Raw genomic sequence first — 21,018 nt, 5'->3', positions numbered from 1 at the left:
TCACACTCCCAGAGGCAGAGAATATGGTCATAAAATTAGACACGGACACAGGTTCCTTGGTGCTGGTTCTTATCAGCCCCCCCCCCCCCCCCCCCCCGGCAATGCCTAACTTTTCCATGTCCTTAAGTGAACAAATGGCCACACTAGTGATAACCCACGCTAAGGTGCTTCAGGTTGGGGACCTGAACTATTGGTTCAACGATGTCTCCGGGGGACCTCATGCAGCGGAACTATCCGAACTCCGATCTAATCTGAACTTAGTCCAACATGTACACAATCCCACTCACGAAAAAGGATATATTTTGGATCACATCCGGACCCATAATATCTCACTTTCCATCCCACTTATCTCTCCTTGCATTTGGTCAGATCTTCATCTGATACAATTAACTATTACGTCCAGCGTCTACAAAAAGCCCACCCCCTTGGCGGGGGGTGAAACCAGGATGTGGAATTCTTTAAATAAATCGGACTTCTTCAAAACTCTGGAGAACTCAGCACCCACCTTCTGCCGGGATGTCAACTCCATGGAGGGAAAGGTCACAGAGTGGCTATTATCAGCGAGCAACACTCACACCCCTATCGTCAAATTCTCTTGTGCCCGCCACTCTAAGGCGCATAAATAGTTTACCACCGACCTCAAAAAACAAAGACCCGAGCTGCGCCAAACCGAGAGAAAATGGAGATTAAGATACTCAGTCGAAGACAGAGAACAGTTTGTCACCGCTCGTAGAGAATACAAAATAGCCATCTCGACCACTAAAACGGCCTACTTCGCCATTAAATTACTTAATGCTCTCAACAAATCCAAAGAAAGTTTCAAAATTGTAAATGACTTATGTAACGACACTAGAACCTCGCCGATGCAGCCCCCCACTCAAGAACTCTGTAATTCTTTGAATCACTTTTTTCTGGACAAAATTTCTTCCATTAAAGCTAGCCTCCCCAATACTACCAACTGGGAACCACTTGAAGACATCTCTAAAAATCAAAGCATACTAGACACCCTCCAACCCATCTGTCCTAAAACACTATCAGTACTTATGACCCGTGTCAAATCGGGATCTCCTGACGACTGCTGTCCCTGCATGTTTCAAAAGAGATATTCACCGTCCTACCTTAGAGCGTGCTTCCTTTTCTCAATGAATCCCTGGCCCAAGGCAAGGTCCCTAGCGCCGTAAAGCATGCGACGGCAGTCCCCCTCATAAAAAAAACCAGGAGCGGACCCCAGTAACCCCGTCAACTACCGCCCTATTTCCCTCCTCCCCTTCCTGGCAAAAATACTGGAGGCCCATGTAGCCAGTTGTGTGTCTAGCTTCATCGAATGCTCGGACTACTTAGAGCCTAACCTAGCCGGTTTTCGTCCGGCGCATTCTACGGAGGCTGTGATCCTGGCAGTTCTGGACACTGAGCTAACGCAGACCCGGGGCGACCAACGAAGTTCGGGTGCTCCTGGATTTATCGGCCGTGTTCGACGCGGTCGACCATACCATCTTATTGAACCGTGTTGAGCAAGCAGGCCTGCGTGACCCGCACTCGAATGGATCGAATCCTTCCTCGCCGACCGCACTCAAGCAGTCAGGCTTGGGAACTTCACTGCCCCCAAGCCTACCTCCACCTGTGGGGTCCCACAGGGTTCCTCTCTGTCCCCGTTGCTCTTCAATCTATACATGAGACCGCTGATTCGCTCACTAAAAAACAGAAACATCACTGTCTTCTACTATGCTGACGATCTTCAGATCATATTCCCTCTTGGCTCCCCCAACGCCGTAAGTGAGTTTCAATCCACCATGCTTCACATCCAGCGTTGGATGGATGTTAACCACCTGAAACTCAACCCAGGCAAGACGGAGCTGGTCCTGCCTGGGAACAGCAAGAATAGCTGGGGCACGCATTTCTGGCCGACAGAACTCGGGCCTCCTCCCACCCCTTCTCCCTCCGTGAAAAGCCTAGGGGTCACCATAAATGCCCACCTCTTGCTTCGTGGGCAGGTGGGCACCGTGATCTCGTCCAGTGTCCACCAACTACGGAAAATCAGGAAAATCGCACACCTGCTGACCTATTCAGCTTTTATTCAGGTGGTGCTTGCACTAATACTCTCACGACTCGATTTCTCAAATTCTATCTATCTCGGCCTACCCGTCGGTCTGCAAAAAGGTTTCAAATGGTCCAGAATCAGGCAGCAAGACTGATTCATAAACAACCTAAGTGGTTGTTAGCCAGACCTTGCCTGGCACAACTCCGCTGGCTCCCGATAGCCCAACGAGTATCCTTCAAGACTGGCCGCTTAGCCTTCAAGGCTCTGCATGGCAAAAGCCCCAGATTCATCAGTAGCATGATCACTTGTATAGCTTTAAGGGAGTGCTTTAAGGGAGTGCTTCTTTATCGACCTCCTGGGACCAGGGCAGCGTTCCTCACCAATTTAAGTACCATAATAGAATCAATAGCTACTGAAGAGTCCACCACAGTTATGGGCGATTTTAATTTTTATTTAGAACAAAATAATGACAAAGATACCATCGCCCTCACATCAGACCTAGAAATAATAGGCCTTAGGCAATTGGTCATGGCTCCCACCCACCAGGCAGGACACACGCTGGATGGTATGTTTACCAACGTTGAAGGCTTAAATGTAACAGAAATTCTCCCCATGACCTGGACAGATCATTCGGCCATATTTAGTAGCCTGACTATTAAAGGATCATCGAGGAAGAAGATCTCTTACCCGAAGATAGGCACGTTTAAAGCATGGAAGGACATAAATTATAATGATCTAAATATACTCTTGAACAACACCAGTCCTGACCTATCTAATGATCCTAGCATTGCGACTCACCAATTCCATGAATGGCTGGGCGATGCCACGATTCAGCTGGTACCTACCAAATCCCACTCAAGAAACAGGAGCACGCCGACTGCTCAGTGGTACACAGAAGAGCTAAAAACTCAAAAACAATTAACTAGGAATAGGGAAAGGCACTGGCGTAGAACTTATGATAGTGAAAACAAGAATAAATACAAAGAAGCTCTCGCCACCTACAAAACTATGATAACGGCAGCAAAAAAGCACTTTTTTTCGCTACACATAGAGAAAGCAAAAAATTCCAGCAAGCAACTGTACAACATTGCCAAAACCCTATCCGGTAACACACCGGACCTAAATCCGCCCCCATCACAATTATTATGCGATGCCTTGTCCGAGTTTTTCTTCTCCAAGGTAAACAACATATACCAAGCTTTTTCCTCAGAACCTAATATCAGTAGTACTTCCACCCCCCCGACCACCCTGAGAAACACCATGACTAGTTTTAAACCCTTAACGATCGATCAAACAAAGATCATAGTGAGATCTATCAAATCAGGATCAGCCCTGGACCCCTGTCCTACTTCGGTGCTAGTCATGTTATCAGATACAATTATTCCAATTATCACCCATGTCTGCAACACGATATTGAGCTCTGGGACCTATCCTGACTCATTAAAAAATACGCTGATCAAACCTCTGCTCAAAAAGCCAAATCTAGATAGACAGGAATTGAAAAATTACCGGCCTATAGCAAGTCTCCCTTTTCTAGCTAAAGTGACGGAAAAGGCCATGAACCAGCAGCTATCGGAACACATAGAAACAAATAACTTGCTTGACGACACTCAGTTTGGTTTCCGTAAATACCATGGTACGGAAACCGCTCTCATCAAAGCAGCGGATGACATTAGACTCATCCGTGACCAAGGAGGAACAGCATTGCTGGTACTCCTGGATCTCTCGGCAGCCTTCGACACCGTCGACCATAAGACCTTGGTCAACCGTGTCGGAAAGATGGGTATTCAGTTCACTGCGTGAGACCTGCTTGCTTCTTTCCTGGCCAACAGAACTCAGGCGGTCACATTAGGACCATTCCAATCAGCCAATTTGTCGTTACCGTGTGGGGTTCCCCAAGGCTCATCCCTAAGTCCGACACTATTTAACATATATGTGTCGGACCTTGCTAGGGTCATCAAAGCACATGGGATGAGCCTAACCTCATACGCAGACGACACGCAATTGGTGTTGGCCATTAAGGGTGATGGGCAGGAGGTAGCAGAACGGTTCCAAAATGGAATGATTGCTATTGGTGAGTGGATGGCGGGAAACTGCCTGAAGCTCAATTCCGATAAAACGGAGGTGGTCGTCTTTGGTACTCTCTCGCCAGCCTGGTCTGCAACTTGGTGGCCATCAGCCTTTGGCACTCCACCTTGCCCTACCTCCAAGGTTAGAAACCTGGGAGTTGCCTTTGACGACCAGCTCAATTTTATGGCACATGCTAATAAGGTAGCGTCCACGGCCCATTTTAAACTCAGAATGATAAGGAAAATCATTCCTTTTTTGCCGGACACGGCCGCCAAGACCCTGGTTACTTCATTGGTTTTAACATCATTAGACTATTGCAATGGACTCTTTTTGAATGCACAAACCAGAGTCACTAAAAAGCTGCAGACTGTACAGAACACGGCTGCACGCTTGCTGTCTAAAAAGCATAAATTTGCACCCATTTCAGACACTTTGAGGACCTACCATTGGTTGACCATCCAAAACAGGATAAAGTTTAAATCACTGTGCACAGTCTATAAAGCGATGCAGGATCACGGGCCTCGCTTCCTTAAAGACCAATTAATACCTTACAACCCGGTCAGAAAGCTCCGATCCACATCACTTAATCAACTGGTGGTCCCACGTAGCAGAACAGTCTCCTGGGGCGACCGCCGCTTTCTAGTTGCGGCTCCTAAAATCTGGAATACTCTGCCATACCACGTAAAAACCAGTCCCTCACTCCTACAGTTTCGGAAAAGACTGAAGACGTGGTTATTCAACCAATAACACAGCACACCAGTCCGCATGAACTTCACCATTGGGGAGGGACATTACTGTAGTCTAGCGCCGAGACGCCTACGGGTATTCGTTCGCGCTTTATAAATGTCAATAAATAAATAAATAAATCACCAAATATACCCCGCGGCGCAGTCTCTGCTCAGCCCACCACTTCCTGCTCACTACTTCGTCTTTCAGACGGAAATGTCAGGGAGGCTGCCGCTTCTCCCACTAGGCCCCCAGACTCTGTAACTCCCTCCCTTTGTCACTCAGAAGCTGTAATAATCTCCTCAGTTTCAGAAAGGCTTTAAAAACATGGCTATTTGAGCAAGCCTATGCCTAGGAACTCGGCTGCAACAGTCTTCAGTATTTAGCGCCATGAAACCTAAGGGTGTACGTGCGCTTTACAAGTGCTTACTAATATAACAACATAACATAACCATGTGTGACAAAGTCCCTGCACTGCTTTAAGGATATGTCATTCCCCCCAAGAGATGCCTCCTGTGCTCAGGAGGCAGGGTGCAGTATACTAAGAGTGTATAAAAAGTGCAAGCTTATAATGCGCTATAGTATCTTTGCTATCAAAGTACATCATCAGTGATGGGCAGTCCATAGGGTAACATGGGACCTGCACCCGGGAAGACCCAGGTTGCTAGCTCCATTATGGTACCACCTAAATATATAGAGATTGGTGTCAAACAATGTGCCTTTTCTCCCCTGACATGTATCTGGTGTTAAGGGAAGGCTGGCATGCACCCAGAGGGCTACCTTAGAGTTTACCCATCTGGTTACACAAGCTTCCCTGTTCTCTGGCTGGCAAGGCCGCCTTTCCAGCGCCTGCTGCCACCAAACCAGGATTTTGACCTCCAGGCAGTGTGATCACTCCCAGGAGTCGGGAACAAAGGATGGGCAGGAAGGAAGGCACACCTCCCTTCCCCCCCAGCGGGCTAGTGAAGAGACACATGAAAGTAATGAGCTTCAGAGGCTGCACCGCCTCTGATACGCATCTCTGCTGTCACATGTAGCCTTACGGCTAGCGCGGGTACATGGGAGAGAGCAGGTATTCTAACGTTGGATCACCTACTCACTTTAGAAGGTGAGCTCAAAACCTTTGAAATGCTTCAGATAGAATTTCAACACCCTACCTCCCAAGAGGGGAAATATCTACAACTAAAACAAGCCCTATTTCGTAGACTAGGACCATTTCCTTAGATAGGTGAAACATTGGAGAACAGCACAATGCCCTACACATGATGGATGGCTTATTGAAATGTATAAAATGGCATCATATGAAAAACTCAGGGGCGTGGCTTGAACGCCGCCGAGCATGGACGCCTGAGCCCCGAGCTCCGGGCTGATCTCGGCGTTTATCCTGTTTAAAGTACTCCCCCGGTGGCGCTGACGACCCTGCGTGGTGCCCCGGAGCAGTGGAGCACCTGGGCAGTGATCGGGAGCGGAGAGAGGGCCCTGGTGGCGGCGAGCCCGGAGAACAGCGGGGCTCCGCCCACGGCGACCGGCCATCTTGCCTGCGGCCCGGAGAGGCCTACTGATCTCCGGCCTCGAGTGGCGAGGGGCCGCTGGGGTGATTGCGCCTCAGTCGACGGGCGGAAGCCGGTCCTTGCCCACGGACTGCACCCTGCCATACACTGGAACGGGCGCCCGGTGGAGGAGGCGCCCGTGGACAATTGCAGCAACCGGGGCAAAAGCTGGTGGCGACTTGCAGGTGGGGCCCGGTGAGCTATGCCACGGCCCCATCGCCCCTGATCCACGGCGGCGGTGCGGTCACCGGAGGGGGGCGGCGCCCTGATACGGACCTGACTCGGCGCCGTCCTACCTGAGAAGCGGTGTCGACTGGGGGCCTGGCTGGCTGTTGTATTTGTGGCGCAGCACGGCTGATGGCCTTAGGGCGGTGCCCGGCCCGGCGGGGATAGCTGAAGCGCCTGAGACAGCGCGAGGTGGTGTGCATCCTGAGGGAGGCCGAACGGTGGGCCACCGTGTGGGCGGTTGGTGCACACACGAACTGGGCAGGACTCTGAAGGGGGCGCCCCGTCCATGAACTGGCAGTGGCAATGATGATGGAGGAGATACCTTGATCCCTGGGGGAAGTAGTCCCGGGCGCATTGTGGCCCCTCGAGGACCCTTGGTGGCGGAGCTGGCCTGCGGACACCGAGCTGCCCCCGCATCCTGCTGTCAGAAAAGCGGGGAGGCCTGGGGCTACGACGGACCCCCTCTGGATACGGGGGTGCCCGGCCGGATTGCCCCGTTTACCACGTGGCCCTGCAGATGTTGTGCACCCCCGGTGGTTCTGGTCGGAGGGTGCTGAGACTGGCGAGAGGTGCTCCCACTGGATCGGTGGGTGCCTGTGGGCCCGCGGCATCGTCTGGAGAGGGGACTGGTACCTGGGCATTCTCGCGCAGGTGGCTGACCTGGCTACAGTCCTGGTAGATTGACCAGACGGAACGGTGAGGGGCACGACCCTTACTCCTACCAAGGGCACCCGAGAAGTTGGGTCTTTGCGGTTAGCACGATTAACGGGGCCCAGAGCTACACCATGGGGAAGCCGCGAAAGGGAATGGGAACGGCGCCGGCCGACCAGGCCGAGGACTTGCCGGAGGCTCAAGGACAGAGTTCGGCTGAGGGCCAGAGTGCAGGACTACAACAGCAGCAGATGGACCAGATTCTCAAGGCCATAATGGACACGAGGGACACGTTGCGGCAAGACATTGCACAGGTATCGACAGGCCTAGGCTTGCTGCGGGCGGATCACGACAAGCTCGCTGATCGGGTCAAGACTGCGGAGTTGGTGTTAGAAATGCTGGAGCCGGCCCAAAAGGCAACAGATGCCACGATGGAGGACTTATTGCGTAGAGTGCGCCAACTGGAAAGGAGGGCGGAGGATGCAGAAGGACGCAATAGGCGCAATAACGTCCGAGTGGTGGGATTGTCGGAGAATATTGAAGGGAGTGACATGGTCTCCTTCCTGGAAAATTGGCTGCGAGATGTGGTGGTCCCTGAGGGCCTGACGCACTTCTACACGCTGGAGAGAGCTCACAGGGTCCCGGCCAGACCCCCGGCACCGGGCCGCCCTCCCCGACCGGTGGTTGCGCGCCTGCTGCATTTTAGAGACCTGGACATCATCCTACGACAGGCGAGGACGGCTGGCCCGTATAAGGTGGACAACGCCTCAGTCACTCTCTTCCCCGATTACTCTCAGGAGGTTCAACGAAGTCGCTTCTCCTTCCTGGCGGTCAAGAGGGCCCTTCGCGACGAGGGAGTGCAGTACTCCTTATTGTTTCCGGCGCGCTTGAAAGTGATGGTGGACGGAGTGGCGACCTTTTGTGATACACCGGAGGTCGCCTGGCAGTGGCTGGAACGGTACCGAGCGGGCAAGGACGGCGCTAGCAATTGGGCTGAGGCAGCGGAGGAGTGACCTAAGCCACGCAGGAGTAGGCGCAACCGGAAACTTACACAGAACAGGAGTTCCCCATCCGCATCACAGACGGAGCTGGAGAGACGGGCTGCCCTGCAGGCGGTGTCGGTTATCTCTGGAGTGGTGACGGAGGCCCCATTGGTGGACTCAGGCTCCCGGCAGGGGTCAGATGAAGCGGAATTTGGGGGCTCTGATGGGGGCTCCGAGAAGGGCCCTGGGGAGCTACCTCAGGTTACCCCACAGACGGCCGATGGCCTGCTGGACGAATGATCCTCACAGATGCTGAGCAAAGTACAGTAACAGGGCTTGGTCGGCCTGTGACATTCACTCTGTGGGAGACACTGGGGGACCGCTTACTGGGGCGCTGGGAGGAACGCTTTCTTCTGTATTGAGGGGAGGCTGCTGGGGAGTGAGAGGGCCCTGGAGGACTGGGGATGCGCATGGGGTAAGGCACTGCTGGGGTGAAGAGATTAACATGTTCGAGATCAGCGTATCACGGTGTGATGGGTCGCTTGCTGTCCGGCTTGGCTGGTGTAGGGTCACCCCCTCTAACTCGCATAACTTGTGAGTCTCTGGTGGTTACCAGAGTTTCCCCGTTGGCGGGGGTCGGGTTTGGATGGGTAACAACTGTTTGGTGCCTGTTCTGGGGGAGGGTGGGTTGGGGGTTGGTTGGGGTTGTTTCAAGTTACAGGGGCTTCATAGCTGTGTTAGGACGTCTAGATGGCCGGGATGTTACGCTTTGCAGTGTCTATGTCCCGAATTCCCATCAGGCTGCGTTCTTCTCGACACTTTCGGGGAGGCTGGCGTCCCTATTGGTGGGCACTGTGTTTATGGGGGGCGACTTCAATTCGGTGGTGGACGTGGAGATGGATCGTTCCCATCCTCCACTGGCACAATCGGTAGTGCGCAGGGTGGCCACGACACCGAGGAACTGGCAGGAAAAGTGGGGCCTTGTGGATGCATGGCGAACGCACCACCCCGCAGATAGGGATTATTTGTTTTTCTCAGGCGCCCCACGACCTTCATGTGCGCCTTGACACTGTTCTCTGCACGCCTGGGGCCCAGGAACTCGCACATCGCAGCGAATACCTGGCGAGGATCATAACCCCTGTTTGCTCACGGTCCTCTGGTCGAGACAACGGCAGACGGTTCCTACATGGAGACTGAACCCGTTGGCGCTGGAGGACCCAGTGTTTAATGCGGAGGTAAGGGAGGGCATTGAGCATTACTTTCAGGAGAACGCGGAATCAGCGACTACTAGGGCGCATGAGTGGGATGCCTTCAAAGTGGTAATACGGTGTGTGTGCCTCTCATCCACAGCGGGGGCGCGTCGGACATTGTTAGGCGACATAGAGCGAGAGGAGATCTGCCTGCGGCAGGCGGAGAAGGCTAGTCATGTTGCGGGGGGCAGTAAGGAAGAAGTTCTAGCGGCTCGGGAGCGGGTGGCCACTCACGTTGAGACGCTTCGCTGTCTCGATTATAGAGAATACATGGTTCGGGCGCATGCAGAGAGAGATCGGGTGGGAACGCTGTTGGCGTGGCTGGCCAACCCACACACTAGGGGCACTCCGATACTGTCACTGACCAGGCCCGCGGGGGATCAGGTTCACTCGCAGAAAGAGATTAACGACCAGTTTCTGGATTATTACACAAAACTATACCGGAGCCGGCTGACGGTGCCACCGACTGGCTTAGATACTTTCTTAGAAGAGGCGCAGTTACCACAGTTAGATTCGGAACAGGGAGATGCGTTAGGTGCTGCTATATCACTGGGGGAGATTAGAGCAGCGGTTAAGCACATGGCCTGGAAAAAAACGCCGGGGGCAGACGGCTTGCCGGTGGAATTTTACGCCTCGTACATTGACCTCCAGGCGCCACAATTACATCAGGTGTATGGTGAGGCCTGGGAATTGGGCGAGCTGCCGCCATCAGCTAGGGAGGCGATTATAGTGCCGCTATTGAAGAAGGGAGGGCTACCTACCGCAATGACGGCTTATCGCCCGCTCTCAATGCTTACTGTGGAACATAAGGTGCTGAGTAGGATCTTGGCCTCGCGGCTGTCAGTACACATGCGTACGCTGGTACACCCGGACCAGTCGGGTTTCATTCCCACGCGGAACACCTCGACGTGCATACGGCGACTGATACGGGTCATGGAAGTTGAGGGGGAGGGTCTGTCGGGTGCGGCGGTGCTATCGGTGGATATCTAAAAGGCATTCGATAGTGTGGAATGGTCGTACTTGTTTTGCGTGCTTTGTAGGTTCGGGCTGGGGGATGATTTCGTCCGTTGGACGCTGCTGCTGTACAATTGCGCTACCGCCAGGGTTCGCACGGGCCGTTCAGTATCAGCGGCATGTCCGGTGGAGAGAGGCACCCGACAGGGCTGCTCCCTGTCTCCGCTTCTCTTCGCATTAGCGATCGAGCCCTTGGCGGCACAAGCCCAGCAGGGATGACACTATGAGGGGGTGCTGCTGCGCGGCGAACCACATTATATCTCCCTGTACGCTGATGACCTCTTACTCTATCTGGCCGATGTGGAGACTTTGGTTCGAGGGGCGCGGGCCCTCCTCCGGGAGTTCGGTGAGCTGTCGGGCTGCAGGTTAACTGGTCCAAGACTTGCTTATTCCCACTGGCACTGAATTGCGCCCGGCCCACTGCACTGGAGGGCCTACATTGGGAATCGGAGTGCTTACCGTATCTTGGTGTCTATATTTATCATACCCACTCGCTCCTTTATGAAGGAAATGTGGGCAGAGCGGTAAGGGGCATCAGAGGCAGTATGGGGTTTTGGCGCACCCTTCCGCTGTCAGTAGCCGGACGAATAGCGTTATTAAAGATGGTGGCCCTCCCGCGGCTGCTTTACTTCTTTCGCACGTTACCGGTGTGGATTCCGACTTCCTTCTTCAAGATGCTATGGTCGATGGTGATAGGGTTCATCTGGGGCTCCGGCAGGAGACGTGTGGCATTGAACACCCTGCTCAGACCACGGGAGGAAGGAGGATTGGCAGTACCAGATTTCGAGTGGTACTACCTGGCGGCGCAGCTGCAGTGGCTCACGCAGGCGGTGGCACGGGAATTTAGAGGTCCAGACGGTCCGCAGGGCAGAATTATTCAGCGCCATGTCCTGTCCTTTATAGTGCTCCAGCAGAAGCTTCGGCTGGACCAGCTCACTCTCGAGGAGCGTACCCTTAGTCAATGCTGGCTACGTAGCCAGAAACGGGCGGGAATCACCGTCCCGTATGCCCCGGAGATCCCTCTGGGCATGTGCACTGCCATCCCGCATGGCGGGGATTGGTCGGCACTGGCCGGTTGGGAGGAACGTGGGGTCCACATGATAGGGGACCTGTATAGAGATGGTATATTCCTTCCATTTCACGAGCTGCAGAGCGCCTTCGATTTGCCGAGGGGTGATTTTTTATTGCATACAGCTTTGGTGTCGGGAATCCAGAAATATTGGAAGATGGGTCTGGTGGAACCCCCCACGTCATTAGGCTGCCAATACGTCACGATGGCCACTGGTACTTTCAAGACTATCACCTGCTTATACAGGAGATTGGCGTTGGAGGGACTGCCGCCCCTGGACGGACTGAAGGCGCGTTGGGAGGAGGACCTCGGCCAGTCGATACCGGAGGCGACCTGGCCACAGCTCGTGCGGAGGGCCTGGAAGGGCACACGCAACGTCCGGTTTCAGTTGGTCCAATATTTTACGCTACACAGGGCTTATTTGACGCCGGTTAAAATCCAACAGGTCTTTGGGGGAGCTCATTCAATGTGCCCTCGGTGTAACGCGGAAGGAGCTGACTTTGGTCATGTGTTTTGGTCCTGCGCAGGGCTAGGTGCATACTGGACCGATGTTGTGACATGTCTGAATGGGGTCACGGGGCGTCAGATTGAAGTAAGCATGGGGACTTGCCTTTTACTTTGGTTTCCGCACACACCTGCCACAAAAATCACAAGCAAATTCTTCGACCTGGGGCTGATTTTGGCCAAAAGAGAGCTCACCATGCACTAGAAATCCAGGGGGGGACCTAGCTTTCTGAGATGGCGAGGGAGCTTCCAACAATGGGCGAGTAGCGAAGGGACTCTTAGACTACAATTAGCCAGACGCACTTCTAATGACAAAGCGCTGGATGCGGCCAGGGCGTGGGGCATGCTGGTGGCGGACCTTCAGTTGGCGGAGGCTGATGAGGGAGATGGGGCGGATGCACCGACGAGTCAGACACTAGAGACTGGGGTGGAGACCACAGGGGTACACACGGGAGATGGGACCAACTAGACCCTAGTACTCCATCGCAAGTGCTGGTTTTCATGTTTTGGGCTAGAAGAGAACGAAGACTCCGACAGGGATGCATGGAATGCTTTGCATATAGCCAGGTTCTGAGCTGGGATGATGCAATGAGCTAAAAAACAGGTGATGGATTAAAACCATGATCTCTTGACTTGGTAAGAGTATTCTGCATCATTCAGAAACTCTGTCCAGCACCACCCCTTTTTTCCAAAATCGATTTTATCCACACTATGTGTGGGAGGGTATACTCAGACGTGAGTCCCTTGCTCATTGCACCATCAGGATTCAAGCAAACCGGGCCGACGAAGGCTGTGATGCCAGAAACCGGTCCCCGGGAGCTTGTTTCCTTCCCAGTATAAGAATTGGCTTGGTAGTTTGGTTTGCCCTGTTCCCATCATGCACTGGGACAGGAACAGACTAATTTGCATATAGCCAGGTTCTGAGCTGGGTTGGTGCAATGAGCTAAAAAACAGGTGATGGATTAAAACCATGATCTCTTGACTTGGTAAGAGTATGCTGCATCATTCAGAACCTCTGTCCATCACCACCCCTTTTTTCCAAAATCGATTTTATCCACACTATGTGTGGGAGGGTATACTCAGACGTGAGTCCCTTGCTCATTGCACCATCAGGATTCAAGCAAACCGGGCCGACGAAGGCTGTGATGCCAGAAACCGGTCCCCGGGAGCTTGTTTCCTTCCCAGTATAAGAATTGGCATGGTAGTTTGGTTTGCCCTGTTCCCATCATGCACTGGGACAGGAACAGACTAATTTGCATATAGCCAGGTTCTGAGCTGGGATGGTGCAATGAGCTAAAAAACAGGTGATGGATTAAAACCATGATCTCTTGACTTGGTAAGAGTATTCTGCATCATTCAGAAACTCTGTCCATCACCACCCCTTTTTTCCAAAATCGATTTTATCCACACTATGTGTGGGAGGGTATACTCAGACGTGAGTCCCTTGCTCATTGCACCATCAGGATTCAAGCAAACCGGGCCGACGAAGGCTGTGATGCCAGAAACCGGTCCCCGGGAGCTTGTTTCCTTCCCAGTATAAGAATTGGCTTGGTAGTTTGGTTTGCCCTGTTCCCATCATGCACTGGGACAGGAACAGACTAATTTGCATATAGCCAGGTTCTGAGCTGGGATGGTGCAATGAGCTAAAAAACAGGTGATGGATTAAAACCATGATCTCTTGACTTGGTAAGAGTATTCTGCATCATTCAGAAACTCTGTCCATCACCACCCCTTTTTTCCAAAATCGATTTTATCCACACTATGTGTGGGAGGGTATACTCAGACGTGAGTCCCTTGCTCATTGCACCATCAGGATTCAAGCAAACCGGGCCGACGAAGGCTGTGATGCCAGAAACCGGTCCCCGGGAGCTTGTTTCCTTCCCAGTATAAGAATTGGCTTGGTAGTTTGGTTTGCCCAGTTCCCATCATGCACTGGGACAGGAACAGACTAATTTGCATATAGCCAGGTTCTGAGCTGGGATGGTGCAATGAGCTAAAAAACAGGTGATGGATTAAAACCATGATCTCTTGACTTGGTAAGAGTATTCTGCATCATTCAGAAACTCTGTCCATCACCACCCCTTTTTTTCCAAAATCGATTTTATCCACACTATGTGTGGGAGGGTATACTCAGACGTGAGTCCCTTGCTCATTGCACCATCAGGATTCAAGCAAACCGGGCCGACGAAGGCTGTGATGCCAGAAACCGGTCCCCGGTAGCTTGTTTCCTTCCCAGTATAAGAATTGGCTTGGTAGTTTGGTTTGCCCTGTTCCCATCATGCACTGGGACAGGAACAGACTAATTTGCATATAGCCAGGTTCTGAGCTGGGATGGTGCAATGAGCTAAAAAACAGGTGATGGATTAAAACCATGATCTCTTGACTTGGTAAGAGTATTCTGCATCATTCAGAAACTCTGTCCATCACCACCCCTTTTTTCCAAAATCGATTTTATCCACACTATGTGTGGGAGGGTATACTCAGACGTGAGTCCCTTGCTCATTGCACCATCAGGATTCAAGCAAACCGGGCCGACGAAGGCTGTGATGCCAGAAACCGGTCCCCGGGAGCTTGTTTCCTTCCCAGTATAAGAATTGGCTTGGTAGTTTGGTTTGCCCTGTTCCCATCATGCACTGGGACAGGAACAGACTAATTTGCATATAGCCAGGTTCTGAGCTGGGATGGTGCAATGAGCTAAAAAACAGGTGATGGATTAAAACCATGTTCTCTTGACTTGGTAAGAGTATTCTGCATCATTCAGAAACTCTGTCCATCACCACCCCTTTTTTCCAAAATCGCTTTGCACATTTACCTGGGGTTGCCGGAGGCCTGAGGGATGTAACTGTGAATGTCCGCGGAAGGAGTTGGGTGCGCAGCGCAAGGGTTTATGCCAATCCGTAGGAGGGAGAGTGGAAGGCACACCGGCTTGGGGGGGGTGGGGGTAGAGGGGGAGGTGGGAGGGGGACTCGAGTACGGATGTGGGGTACGAAATAATGTTGATTTTCATCCTGAACAATGGACCCACGATGTTGATGGTCTTCTTATGGTCTTCAGTAGGATGACTGAAGAAAAATTAATAAAAATCTGTTTAAAAAAAAATCATATGAAAAACTCATTTATAGATTGCAGGACAATGTTGGAACTTTCATCCAAGTTCGGATCCCCTTTCTAGCTAATAAATATTTCTGGTAATATTTCTGATAATGTTTCAGATTTTTCTTCTAATTAGGAACTACAATAAGGAAATCACTTCCTTTTTCATCTCCTTATTAATTCATTGCCATCATTATTTATATTCATGCCGTTGATGTTATTATTAGGACTGTTGATGCTTTAGCCAGTTTCACTGTTATTTGAATTCGGATTTACTGGTCACCTATTGGAAATTTGTTGAGTTATTGGGAATATCTCCACTTGAAATATTATATTTGTATGATACTATTGCTACTATCTATAACATATGGTTTACTAGATATTGTATACTATCTATATCATCTCCTCCCTAGTCCACCTTTCCTATTTCTTCCTATCCAGGTTTTATGAGTATCTCAGATATTGTATCTTTTGATATCTGTATTATCTTTTTTTGTATTTAGAAATCTGAGAAGTTAACATTTCATAGTAATTTATTGTGTGGCCATAATTTGATTTGTTTATTCTCCTTTTTTTAATGTATTGTTTATACACGGACATGTTCTTCTCAATAAAAATATACAACCAAAAAAAAAGAAAACCAGGGGAAATATTTTTTGTTTTATATCAGTTAAGATCACGCCCCCTCAGATTAGGGTGTTTGCTATGGTAGTGTTTGGCATAACCTATACAGAGACAGCACAAACCTGTAAGGAAGGGAATTCTTGAATGGATCTCAGCCACCTGTAATCATTCCTTGATCCATTCCAGCATTTGTTAGCTCACATGGACCATTGCAGACACACAACAGCCCATACACAAATCCGTTTTGGCCACAAAAGGGTCTGAAGATCCCAGACACAGTTACCAGACAGATGGCCTTGGAGACCTCTTCGAGATGAGTTTCTCCAGCCCTCCTCAGTCTTTGCTGTTTGGACGCAGCGGGTTCTTGAATGAGAACCTTCGAAGTTTTGATTCGTAAGACCGAATATGAGTTCCTCTGAATATTGGAGGCACTCGCACTCTTTCCTGACTGAGTCCTTTGTTTACAGGCCGCCTGCAGGATATTATCTGCGCCCTCATTTCCTTTTCCATTTATTCTCTAAGAACAAGACCCATTTGCAGTGATGCAGGCCTTTCGATAAGTCAATAGCAATCCTAGCTAGCACCGGAGAACGTAGGGGGGGGAGGGATAGTATATAATGCATAATTCTCAATGTATGAAGTTGCTGAACTTGTGATGTAACCCTTGTTGTTCTAGGAGCAGGTTAAATTCCGCGATGTTGCTGCCTGTTTCTCTGAAGAGGATTGGAAGAACTTGCAGGAATGGCAGAAGGATTTTTACAAGAATGTGATGAAAGAAATTCACCAGGCCTTGATCGTACTTGGTAATATCTCACTGTCCCAAGAGGAATTTTACAATATATATATATAACTCGTGATATAGTAACAAGTTTCTTAAATTATATTGTAATTTAATGTTGCACAGTATATCTAGGAAATATTTGACGCGCTGTAGAAGTCACGGAAAAGAAGACACAAAACAGATTTGTGACCCTTCAAGAACATAGAATGTGTGGAGCAGGGCTGGTCACACGCTTTTGTCCAGGTCTCGCTAATCAGGTTGTCTGGGATGCTGAGAGGGTCCTCCAGTTCTGGTGGTACAGCTTTGGCGTGATCGTCTCGTGCACTCATGCCCTGAGCGAGCCAGTCCTGAGACCAGTTGGAACTGGCTCAGGTGAAATGGGTATTGGAATGCAGACTGTGGCTGGAGACGGTCTGAGGCCCATGCTTGAGTTGAGCGGCAGCCATCTTCAAAGGGCTGGAGTGCTTCTTCACGAGACTCGCAGATGGTTTCTGGAAGGGGGACCTCAGAGTGTGGGTGTGCAGGCTCCCGGGTGGACCCTGGAGACTTTCACCGAAAGCAGACGTGGGTCCTAATGGACCGGGCACTTGACGAACTCACGGACATATCCAAACGCATAGATCTGAGACCCTCTATACATGTCCCACACATGATGGAGGCAAAGGGGCTCTGTTAGGCCAAACTGCTCAGACTTTACACGGGGGTGCTAGGCTTTGAGATTGTGCAGGCACACAGGGCTCTTCTCCTCGATAACAGACTTCAGCCATCACCGTCGGACTCTGTTGGCCGGGGGGGAAGGGTGAATAGATGAGTGCTCCTGGGGTGTCCTCGTGACATCCGGGACTTGCTCTGATGTCTTCTCACTCTACAGCGGGAGCTCGTCCGTGGGCACGCAGGATTTTTAAGCTCATGGAAGGAAACACATATAAGGTACATATGTAGGGTGGCACAACTTCTGACACCCCACAATTATGCATTTCGAAACAGATTTACAACTGCAAATAGACGTGTTGTGATTTCCTGCACTGTAAATGAAGACATTCTGTGCGTAAGGTAAACCTACACACATAAATGGTTGTGACTTGGGCCCCCAGTGTGGAATATGTCTTCTCCCATAAGTGAACAAGAGTTTGCTTTCTATTGGGTATATGTATATTTTTAAAACTTATTTTATTGATTTTCAAAACATCATGACCGTCTCTTACAATAATCAACAATGTCCCCCTCCCCATAGGGTCACTGTGCGTTTTTCCTTCGTGCCCATCCCCCTAATGGCAGAAGTGGGCACACCAGTCATCCTGTACACAGCTGTTTTCCTTGTGCACTGTGTACAGTCTAAGAATGGTCATGTCCCTTACCGCCAGGTCTCCTGTGACTTGACGTACAGCGTTAGTCCTCTCCCGTCCACACATTCTATATTTTACCTGATTTTTTTGGGGAAAACTCTCCCCTTAATGATGATTTTTTCTTGTACCTAACAAATATTCATTTCACATTCCCAACCTCGCACCTTCGGTATCTGTGTGGAACCCCATTTACACGCTAGATCCCGGTTAGCCAGAAGAAAGCCCAGGATGATAAGGAGTCTCTTGTAGGAGGAAGCGTCTGTTTTACTCCAAATCCCCAACAGCATTAACTGTACCCGAATATAATTTACAATTCCAAGTCCAGTCTGTGTAGGGAAGGTGTTGGACTTTATATCCAATGCCGGTCCAACAAGTCGGCCCCTAAAACAAGTCATTGTAACGATTCGCCTGGTAAAGGAAGGCGTGGTAACGATGTGTTTGTTGTAGTGTCCACATTGTAAAGGCACTGCGCGGTTCCAGCTGAGTGGTAAAGACTATTTCCCGAGGCTGGCATATGGTATCGTACCCTAAGATTGTCCAACGCATGGGTACTCACATTTTCCCGGGGGCGGCAAAGTTTGTCTATGGTGTGACCGAGGGCCGCACTGATGCCAGCGGGGGTGTAAAGGGGGCGATGGGGAAGCAAAGCATGTATATCTAATGGCTGCCTTTTAATACGAACGTGCTCCTAAAGTTAAGGTCTAGTTACTTCCTTTCCCCAACTGCAATTTTAACCTTTAAATAAGTGCTTGCTTTATAGTTACAAATGTTTTCCATGTTAGTGCCGAGTTGAGTAAACAGCAGCCCGGTGCTGGTGCTGCCCAGAGGGCCACATGTAAAGGTCTCGAGGGCGGCATGCAGCCCCCAGGCCGTACTTTTGAGAGAACTGGTCTAACGGAACCACCCCATTCCTCCATAGCTTGTATTAACCCCTCCCATGCTTGTGACGGAACCTCGGGTGGGCTGTGCTGGTGACGGAGCAGTTCCGTCACGCCCCGCTCGCCCGCCTGCGCGGTGCTGATTTCGTGCCTGCGCGGCGCGTTCTATTGAGCGGGCGGGGCCATGACTGAACCGCTCCGTCCAAAGCACAGCCCACCCGAAGCTCGTGACGGAGCGGTTCCGTCACGAGTACGGGAGCGCCGCACGGCCCCCTCCTCTCTAGTGCTGCGGCGAAATTGCCGCCGCAGCCAAGGGGTTAATATCCCCAGGTGTTTCTGGCACTCCACTAGCATATCCACTAACTTTCTGGTAGCAATACTGTCATTACCGTGAGATTTACATTGACACTTGATATATACGAAGGAGTTATCTTTATTTTGGCCTTTATATCTCACTTGTTTATGAAATCTCTCCCCTTTCACCTGGAACTCTGTGACCCCAGACTCTAAAATGTGCCTTTTCTCTGTCCCTGACAACAGGCTATCAAATCCTCAACCCTGATTCTTTACTCCGGATCTACAAAGGGAACGATGAGTGTGTACAGGAACCCTTCGAAGCCAGGAGGACGAACCTAAACGAGGGGATTGGCGGTAAGTAGGACCGACCTGTGACTTGTGTCTGGATAGTGAACACCCACACATCGCAATCTTCCCAAAATGTCATTAGTAGAAATATCTCCAGATAGAAATATAATGTTATAAATAGGCTTACAAAAATATACTTCAATTGCCTGCAGATCTTTCTTTTATTATCTTCAGTGGGGTGATATTTTGATAATTCTGTCAGACTATAATTTACTTACAATATTCTGGCGCAGCAGAAGAAAATCTTCTTTTCACTTTGCAAGGAATTGTAAAGAGTCAGGCAATTTGTCACAATGAGCAAGTGCTAGGAATGCGTCCTCCTTGGGCCTGTTTACCTGCCCTTTTCTGAAGGTTCTGACCTTGTGTATTATGCACATGGGAACAGGGATCCATGCCTGCACCTCTGTGCGCCCCTATGCCTCCACCTCTGTGCGCCCCTATGCCTGCACCTCTGTGCACCCCTATGCCTGCACCTCTCTGCGCCCCTCAGTCAAGCACAAGGACTTTGCAATTCAGGCATTTTGTGCTAATGACAAAATATTGCTCATTTCCTTAATTCTCCACTCAAATCCACACAGTAGTTTGAGGAAACCAAGACTTCTTATGCTGGATGTGAAAATAAGAGGGGCCTGCTGTCAGACTTTAGGCTGTGTATGTGTCACGTGATTACCTTCAGTAGTGCATGCATGTGCGCCCGTGTACAGACGTGTGTATGCGTGCACAAGTGAGCTGGTATGTATGTGATTGCATGCATTTGCCTTGTATTCTAAGGCTTGGGCCCCTGTGTGCAGCGCTCTCTGTTTCTCTTTACAGCTTCTCATCCAGCGGTCAGTCCTGACATATTATTTAGAATCACCCACGAGGAAAAGTCCAGCGGGAGCGACACGCGGCTTCCAGAAGATGAAGTCGGAAATACTTCCAGTTCATGTGAGTTTGATGCCCATAATGTACTTTTTAAATTACGCCTTTACTGTGTACATTTTTACTATATTACGACCAGAGGTTCATTATTAATATGAGGCTGAACAAAAATAGAGAAACACAGCATAACTTTCAAAAACAAACCCAAAGTGGTGTTAAGTGCTTTTAAGGCAGGGCGTTGTGCATATGCTGTTCTATAGTATGTAGCTCTTTGCGGACACTCTAGGCTCTACTGTTTGCATGAGAATGTTTCACGCAGCTTTCCATGTGTGCTAACAATTTTTTTATTCTTTTTATTGAAACAACAACTTGCCACTTGTGATGAAAGATTTAACATCACAATAGTCCGATGAAATGTCAGTAGAATGGTGGATAATGCACATTTGCCATACAACAGTTGATTTCCCTCAGGTCACCCCCCCACTCTCCCTTCTCAATCATCCGGTTGTATTGCTTCTTGGTCTTGTCTATCAACCGGTCTGCACAGCATCCCTCAATATTCGTACGAGTTCCCCCACATCTTACTCCATTTTTGCGGGCAGCCTCTACTCTCGTAGACCGCTCTTTCTCAAGCATACACCAGCCCATATCTGCCCTCCATTCACTTAAAGTCGGGCCGCCACTGCCCTCCACCTTCGCTCAACGTT

The 21,018-nt window shown here is 50.3% G+C and overlaps 1 protein-coding gene across 4 annotated transcripts in view; it reads left to right on the top strand.

Moving 5' to 3' along the window:
• LOC144770966 (uncharacterized) overlaps positions 1-21,018 on the top strand; it is a 74,733-nt gene that overhangs the window by 10,645 nt on the left and 43,070 nt on the right. For all 4 annotated transcript variants that reach the window (XM_078655829.1, XM_078655826.1, XM_078655827.1 and 1 more), the window contains exons 2-4: positions 16,477-16,603; positions 19,346-19,456; positions 20,264-20,377. In XM_078655829.1, the coding sequence (XP_078511955.1) occupies positions 16,477-16,603; positions 19,346-19,456; positions 20,264-20,377 (352 nt within the window). The remainder of the gene's footprint in view (positions 1-16,476; positions 16,604-19,345; positions 19,457-20,263; positions 20,378-21,018) is intronic.

Source organism: Lissotriton helveticus, chromosome 7 (genome assembly GCF_964261635.1).
Source record: "Lissotriton helveticus chromosome 7, aLisHel1.1, whole genome shotgun sequence".
Lineage (NCBI taxonomy): Eukaryota > Metazoa > Chordata > Amphibia > Caudata > Salamandridae > Lissotriton > Lissotriton helveticus.
The sequence above is the reverse complement of the archived record's forward strand: the minus strand, read 5'-3'. Positions and strand labels throughout refer to the sequence as shown.